The 8,629-nt window shown below is 39.8% G+C and overlaps 1 protein-coding gene across 1 annotated transcript; it reads left to right on the forward strand.

Annotated features, from left to right (window-relative positions):
- Positions 1–668: 668 nt before the first annotated feature.
- MELLADRAFT_92745 (uncharacterized protein) lies at positions 669–1,641 on the forward strand (the record flags this gene model as incomplete). Its single annotated transcript, XM_007415562.1, has 5 exons — positions 669–870; positions 974–1,015; positions 1,081–1,182; positions 1,249–1,560; positions 1,634–1,641. The coding sequence occupies 5 exons, from the start codon at positions 669–671 to the stop codon at positions 1,639–1,641; spliced, it is 666 nt and encodes a 221-aa protein (XP_007415624.1).
- Positions 1,642–8,629: the final 6,988 nt, after the last annotated feature.

Raw genomic sequence — 8,629 nt, forward strand, 5'->3', positions numbered from 1 at the left:
TTTTTCTTGAGGATTACCATAAGTATTTCAATATGGTTCAAAATGTGCAAACCCAAAGGCGCCGAGCTATTCTGCTCATTTATACTGAGTCTTCAAAGGTTGCTGCAAAGAGAAAGGCCCACATGAGTCATCCATGGATTAAATCTTTTAATCTCTTCTGTTCATTTTTTTCATTTTTTTCCAACTTTATTAATTTTTTTGCATTTTGAATTCATCCTTCATGCTCAGGCAAGCGCAGCTGTAAAGCCCATTGCCACTAACAACGGCCCCGAAGCAATTCACTTGGAGCTTGCCCATACCAATGAGCGTCTAAAGGTGAGTTTGTGGTGCTATTGCGAGTTTTGGTTCCACTTTGTGAACTTTCTCTTTGTATTTCGGCAGGCATCTGAAAAACTTGGTGGCATTACACGAGACCACCGCTGAAATTTTCAGTAAACACGCTGAAACTGGCAGGAAAGGCGGTGATGGAGTAATTTTGACACCCCCCTTGGGATCCCAACTTTCATTACCAATCCACGCTGAAAGTGGCATTCAAGTGGGCCCAGAGTGTAGTAATTCCATCCTTTTTTTTTAATCTTTCCCCGTCACTTTTCCCCTTTGGCCATCCTGTCTCTATCTATATTCATTCCTTTTTGTTATTATAGCAAAACAATCTCGCTACTCTCACAATGCCACCTAACACTAGGGAATTCCGTGCCGAGATCACCAAGACCCAAGTCATGCATCCTGGCATGAAGCTGAAAGACCGACTCAAGCTCAAATATCAACCTGGGACCTCGTTTTCCAGTTCAAGTACCAGCAACAGCCATCAAGTTCAAGGTTCAGGAGAATCACCTTTCAAGAATGGGGCCAATCTTACCCAGGAATCTTGTAAGTGATCTATCACTTTGAAAAGTTGTGGTTTGACACTCACATTATCTCTTATTTTATCCGGCGGATGGACCTAAAATCAAGGTCTGCAGTGGTCAGCGAGGTCCTTTCTTGGACAACGGTAAACGTTTCAAGCAAGAATCATGTAAGTTTTCTTTTTGTTTTTTGTTTTCGTTGAGGTTAAATCTGACCTACAATGTATTTAAACAGCCGATCCTCAACTCTTGAAATCTCCATCCAAACAGGGTGGGAAGCGCGAAGTCCTGGGCACTGTGACCAACCTACACCACAAGAAGATGAAGAAGGAGCTTAGTAAGTGTTGGACTCCTGCCTTTGAGACTTTGAGATTACTAACTAACAAAAACTCTCTTGATTTAGATTCAGCTGTGTTTTCCAAAACCAAAAATTCCGAAATGTGTTCCAAGATGTCGAGCGCCAATCTTGATGAGTTGGAGTTGCTTCATGAGCATGAAGCGCTCTTTGACAAGTTTGTCAAAGAATGTGGTGTGACCACAAACTACGCCAAAACCCGCAACATCATGATCAAATCAGGCTACAAATCGTGGACCGACCTTGTGCCCAGCCTTAAAATGACTGAGCACACTTTGGTCGAATGTGTAATTTGCTCAGACCTTTGTAGTGTCATGCTTGACAAGTCTCAGGCAAGCCACAACAAAATTAACAAAATTCGTGAGCAATTCAACTTGTCCAGCAATCGATTCATCACCTCATTACTGACAACAAAACCTTTTAAATTCTTAAGAAATATAATCTTCTGTCATCTGGGCGATCTCGGTGATTTGTACCTGATGATCAACTTGCAAAGGTTTTGTCTACCTGATCTTTCTTCTTTTTCTTTTCAACAGGTTTTTTGGTTTGGTGCTGGTGCAATCCCTCTTTTATTTGTACCTTGAACATCACTGTTTTTTTTGTTTGTTTTCTTTCTTTTTAACCTTGGTTTGGTGCTGGTGCAATCACTCTTTTATTTGTACCTTGAACCTCACTATTTTTTGCTTTTTTTTGTTCTCTTTCTGTTTGTCCCTTTTTGGGCAAGGGTCATTGTTCAATCCCTTGTTTATTCGTACATTGAACCTTACTTCTTCAATTCTTCCTCTTGGTTTTGTTTTTCTTTTGTTTCTTTTTTCCTTGTCTTGATTTTTGGTGCAATCCCTCTTTTATTCGTACCTTGAACGTCACTGGGTTTTTTGTTTCTTTCAACTCCTTGTTTTGTACCTTGAACAGCTTTTGTTTTGTTTGTTGTTAGCTTATGTTCAGCCTCCTCCATGTGAGCAAATCAATCGCAAACAATTTTTTATAATCATCAAAGTGCCTGACCCAATCAAGTGAGATGATCCATACCTGTGACACAATCAATGAACAATAGCATGTTCAAATATCACATCTATATGCACTTTATAATCATCAAAAATTCCAAAATTGGAGCGTATTCACATATTCATCCAAGGGAGGCGATGAAAGACTGATTTGAACATCAATCAGGTATATATGATTGATGTTCACAATATAAATTTTTCATTATGCATCCTAAAGAATAACACATATTTTCAACGTTTTATTTTCAATGACCAACCAACATTGAAATGTTCAAATTCAAATGTTCAAAGTCAATTTGATATATTGGCAAGGATCTCTAGCACGCTGTTTGATTAGCATTCAGAAAAGACAACGATTTTTGCATTGAATAATCCTTTGATGACAAGTATGGAATTTAATCAATCAGAGCTATAAAAAAACATAACAAACAGAAGGAAATCCGGGAGGAAAATTGGAAACAATAAAGAAAACTGAGAAATAGACAACAAGTACGGAAGGATTTAAAAGGATTTAAAGACGGGAGAATCACGCAAGTTATTCTCCTCACAAATAGTTAGTCCCAAGAAGGAGAGCCTCACAAAGTTCAGCGGTGAAGAGTTCCATGCATGTCCCAAAAATCCTGGCCTTCTCTTCATCAACATTCACAGCGTCCTGAATATCCTGTGTACGTCACAACCTAGCCTTTAGAGGCAAAAAGCCCTTTTTGATTGGATTGAGATCGGGGCTATGTGGTGGGAGATATAGCAGTCGAATGCCTTGTGCCGCACAAAGATCCACCACAGTTCCACCATGGTGGATTGGAGCATTATCCATGACCAGCACACTGTTGCGTTGAGGCCATGGATTCATTGCTGGCAACTGTGTGAGGTCGATAATATAATATATATTGTAAGTAGCTTCCCATCAAGAGTTGTAATTGATTAAACCGCTGCTTACCAAATGATGCTACAAGTGTTCCTCAAAATTGATCCGAGAATATCCACCTCTCTGGATCATAACTGCCAAGACGCCATCAAGGGAAATTGCCGGTAAGACTGACCACCAAACCGCTTGAGTAGGGCGCTTGAGCCTCTTGGTACATTGACCAAGTGGAGCTTGCACAGATTCCCGATACAATTGCCGTTTGGTAATGGCCGTTTCATCTAAGCAGCCGGGTTTATTGATTATTCAATAGGTGAAAACAAAACCAAAAAAAAAGAGTTACACACCTGTGAATACAAGGCATCAGGGATCAATACCATGGAGTGCTTGAATGAAAGCTCCTCGGGCAGCTGGAGATTGGTTTGGGTGCACCGTTCAAGCCGTCTTCCGAGTCCAAAGCAAGCGGTCTCTGAGCTCATTTGAGAGCGTTTGTATGCTGACTCGGACGCCATGGGTCTCAAGAATTTTCTCTTGAAGTTCATCTAGATACAGCGCAGGATTGTGTTGGAGCAAATCTAAAATAAATTCTTGTTTGGGTTGTCCTAAAGCAGTGGGAGCTCCACGGGCCACGTGGTTGAACGGGTTGGTGATGACTGCTTGTGTGGTGCGCTAGAGTTTGAACCATTGCCGCACCGAAGTCAGGGAGACTCCTACTCCCAAGGTTCAAACAATCTCTTGGTACGATATGCCACGTAACGCCATACAAACGACGACAAGCTTAATATTGGTGCTGTAGAGGTTAACGGGCATTTCTACAGACAAGGAGGAACAAGAATGGCAGATGAGAAAGGCAGATGAGCAAGGTATAGATGGAAAGAAGCGATTGATAACCAAAAAAACTCACTGAGAAAAAGAAGGAAAGAAAATGATGGTGAAGATGGGAGGTCAAGCAAAATTGAGGAAGGGTCCGTGACAAAGGAGATGGGTCCTAGTAAAAAAGGTTCCGTGAATGGAACAAACATGGGATACTATGGCTTCTTGAAGACAAATAGAAATGTCAAAAAATTTGGACATTTTTGCATGTCATACAGCCATTCCGATAATTCTTGTCGCTCACATTTTTGAAAAGAAAAAGTTCATGAGCTCAAAACCTAAGTTTTAACTATTTAAAACCTGAAAATTGGCTGTATTTCCTTGAATTACAGCCAATTTCAAAGTTTTGTCAAGTAAAAACTTAGGTTTCACCAAGTTTCACTTTTTCTTTTTCAAAACGGAGCGACAAGAGATATCGGAATGGCTGTATGTCAGAAAAAAAAGAAAAAAAAGCGGCTTTTTCGTCCTTTGGGACAAAAAGGTTAAAACCATTTTTGACTCATAATTTCCACAAAGTGACCAATGATTCCTGGAGCTGCTGTACATAGATGATTGGCAAACAAATAGGAAAAGAAAGATGAATGAAAGGATGAGATTAAGTGGAATGAAAAGATTTTTTGGTCCGGGGCAACAGACTTGCAGCGGACTTGAGCTTGGAATAAGCTTGAGCGGGCTTGAAGTTGCAGGGGGAGTTTCATGTGAAAATTTCGCATTTACGGGACACAAAGTAGAAGCCGGGCACGTGCCCGGCTTCTGTACTTTGTATCCCACAATTGTTAGGTTTTGACTCATTTGGCGCTCCACAGCCACCTTACGTGCAGCAGTCAGCAAAACTCAGTCCCGCTTGCTTTGAGATTCCCATCATCTTTGTGGAAACCAAAAGCCTGTTTCTTATACTTTTTTAATATTTCTACTATTCGCTGTACATATACAATACTACAGAATGCGAGAGGTGTCAAGGTGACAATGCAAAAATCAAAAATCAAAAATCACAATTCCCGGGTGCGAAATTCAAAAATCAAAGACAAAACTACAGAAAATATTCAAATACAGGGCAAAAACCCCTGTACTGGAGTAAAAGTCATGGCACAAACCACTTTCAGACCAGGTTACGGCCCAAATTTCAGTAGATTGACAACTTGAAACTCAACATTTGTCACCCCATTGTCGCATTGACACAAAAAGTACCAGGAAAGCCACAAAAGAGGAAAACAAAATTCAAAAATCAAAAAAACAAAAGTCGAAAATCAAAAAACAAATGTCAATAATCAAAAAACAACAATTAACAAACCATAAACGAAGACCCCAAAGATGAAAACTTCACATTAGATGATGAAAATTGTACAAACCACCTCTCTACCTCTCTACCTCTCAACCAATCACACAACCCATACACCACACACCATCACCGATCATCTTATATTGGCCAGTCATTCATCCACATTCATCCATCTTTTGTCATAGTCTCCACCCATCCACCTTGTTCAACAAAACCTACACTACACTGAACTTCTTTGATTGTCGTCACTCTTCTTCATCCTTCTTTGATCGTCTTCACCCTTCTTCAATCTTCTTGGATCGGCTTGAATCCTCTGTAATCTTCTTTTATCAGCTTCAATCTTCTTTATCTTCTTCAATCGTCTTCCATCTTCTTCACCCTTCTTCAATCTTCTTGAATTGGCTTCAATCTTCTGTAATCTTCTTTTATCAGCTTCCATCTTCTTTAGTATTCTTCAATCTTCTTCAATCGGCTTCCATCTTCTTTAGTATTCGTCAATCAGCTTCAATCTTCTGTAATCTTCTTTAAATCTGCTTCTTTTGTATTCTTCAATCGACTTCAATCATCTTCAATCATCTTCAATCATCTTTGATATCCCTCGATCCCCTTTGATCTTCTTTAGTATTCTTCAATTGCCTTCAATCTTCTTTTCAACATTTGTGTGAGTCAAATGAATCAATACACTTTCTTCAAGCTTGCTCAATCCCGTGTTTTATTTTCCCAATGGTTCAAAACTTTCCGGTCTATGCAGGAAGTGGTGCTACCACTGAATGTGCTTATTTCTTTGAAGAAGTACTTGATGTTACACAATACCGCAAGTATACCAGCAATCACAACTTTGAACTCCGGGGTTCTGAAAGTCCTTTTGTCAATGATGTAATGCAAGCTCTCAGTCATTGGTCTCATAAACACTATAACGTAAGAAGAATGGTTGCAGATCTTCAGGGGGTGGGTTTGGTATTGACAGACCCTTTGATTGTGGATCCAAGCAAGTAAGTAGATTGGTGCTTGTATGCAAAATGTTTTCCTGACTGTTTGTTTCACCCATAACCCAGTATGGCTTGGTGTGATTGAAACACTGGAAGGAAAGGCTTGGAGAATTTCTATACCCAGCGCAAATGCAATAGGATATGCAAGCACTTTGGGTTGCTCCGCCCAAAAATAGCACAATTAAGTATATGGGAGGAGATGGAGCTGTTGTATGGAGGTAAATCTGGGGAACAAACTCATATTCCAGCAAGAGATCAGCACATGGTGTAAAATGAGGAGTAAATTCTTTCATTTCAACTTGTATTCCAAAATTTGTTGCTCTTAAAAATTCCAAAAAATTACAAAAATACTTTGCTCACAAAATTATCATCTTAAACACATGGGGCATCAGTCTCTTCTGCCAGTTTCTTGCTGGAATCATACACAAATAGAGATAAAGAACAATTCCTTTCATCATGAACGTCCACCACCCAAGGACGTTCATCTTGGCGGGCTTCATCCTTGTCTAGTTTGGCTGGATCCTCGCTGGTAGCTGAATTTTTGGCATAGGTTGCGGGTGTTAAAACATGGAACATATTAAGTTTCTGGAAAGATCCTCATGTGAAAAGGTGAAGGTAAACAAACCAATGACTGTTCCGCTTTGATATTGTCCAGCACGCTCAGATGATCTGTGACCAAATGCTCTCATAGTACCTTGCGGCTCGTTGGGCGGTACCATCTTGACTGCATGATTTTGCTTGATTACACGCAGGGCTTCAGAGTGTTGCTGCATGATCTTGATAGCCCTTCAAAAGTCTTTCCAAAGTTTCACTTCTGCAGGGTCATTGCTGGTGGGGTCCTGCAGCAAGAATTGTCAGCCATGTGAATACAACATAAAGCTTGAGGGACTTGACCACTTTGTTGAACCTAGCAACACATATAAGCTTATTTCCAGCCAAATTCACAAGTAGAACAGTTCCATAGGTAACTACTTGCTCTTTCCTGTTCCCAAATTGAGGAACTTGGAAAACATCACAGTCCTCTGGCAAGCCAAACCGGTCTTTGATTCCTGCTTTAATTCTTTGACTGACACATTCTCTTTGAACATCCTGGACTGGATCCTGTTTGGCATTGTGTTGTTGAGCCTTCTTCCTCTTTTGGCACTCCGCAAGCTTTTGCTTTCTGAGGTCTGATACTGGTTTTGGCATCTACGTAAAAAAACATTGTTTTGATTAGTGGAATGCTCATCAAAAAATCAAGATTTCTTAATTTGTGTGGGGATGCAATGAAATAATGAATAAAGTGAATAAACAATGAGTGATTAAATATTTGATGGATTGAATGATTGAGTATGAATGACATGAATATATAGATTTATGAATAATTGTTTGAAGAAATGATTGATAAAGTAATTTCTTGAGGATTGAAATCAGGAAGCACCAAGATACATTTAGCAAAGGGTTAGGCTGGTAGTTGGGGGTCCCCTCGGTCACTTGCCCTGCCCTTCACGAGACATAAACATCTCTGCATGTATCTCAAGTACTTCCGTCTTCCATGAGTCAATGTGAATAACCTTGAGCTGTAAATCTTTTGAAATAAGTGAATTTGCATTAATGAATAATTGTTTGAAGGAATGATTGATAAAGTAATTTCTTGAGGATTGAAATCAGGAAGCTCTGAGATACATTTAGCAAAGGGTTAGGCTGGTAGTTGGGGGTCCCCTCAGTCACTTGCCCTGCCCTTCACGAGACATAAACATCTCTGCATGTATCTCAAGTACTTCCGTCTTCAATAATTGTTTGTGAGTAAATCATGAGTGGTAAATGTTTTGAATTATATGAGTCTTCTTTTGCGATGAATGGAACAGATGTTCGAGAAATATTGATTGATTTATTAATCTACATTCAATTATTATCGGCTTCTTGTGGATTCTTCAAGGTTCTATTTCTTCTTGAGGATATAATATTTCTTCTTATATGTTCTGTATTGATCTTGGTGAAGTCAGGAACAAATGGGAAGACAAAGGAAGAACATGGATTACCTTGGTTGATTCAACAAATTGAAGAAAGCGGACAGAACAGATTTCAAGAATAATAAGATCAGAAGAATCAAATAACAAAGGACTGGTTAAATGCTTCCACTCAAATGGTGGCTGAGTTGTGGTCAGCCATTACACAATGTATACACACGTAGCCTTACACCTTACATTTGATATGTTTACATATCTCACATGTCAACTTATGGTTCACACAGAGATTGTACCACGGAAAGGTTCATTACTCAAGAACCAATCATAGTTGACATGTAGTTACCGGGGCCTAGACTGTCTTAGGCCCCGGCCCGACCTTCTCCAAGGTCAGGCCACCTGGCAATGAGGTGGCCTTACTGATCAATCGAATGGGCCACCCAATTCCTAGGTGGCCTTACCTTAAAAGTAAGGCC

This window comes from Melampsora larici-populina (assembly GCF_000204055.1).
Source record: "Melampsora larici-populina 98AG31 unplaced genomic scaffold MELLAscaffold_52, whole genome shotgun sequence".
Lineage (NCBI taxonomy): Eukaryota > Fungi > Basidiomycota > Pucciniomycetes > Pucciniales > Melampsoraceae > Melampsora > Melampsora laricis-populina.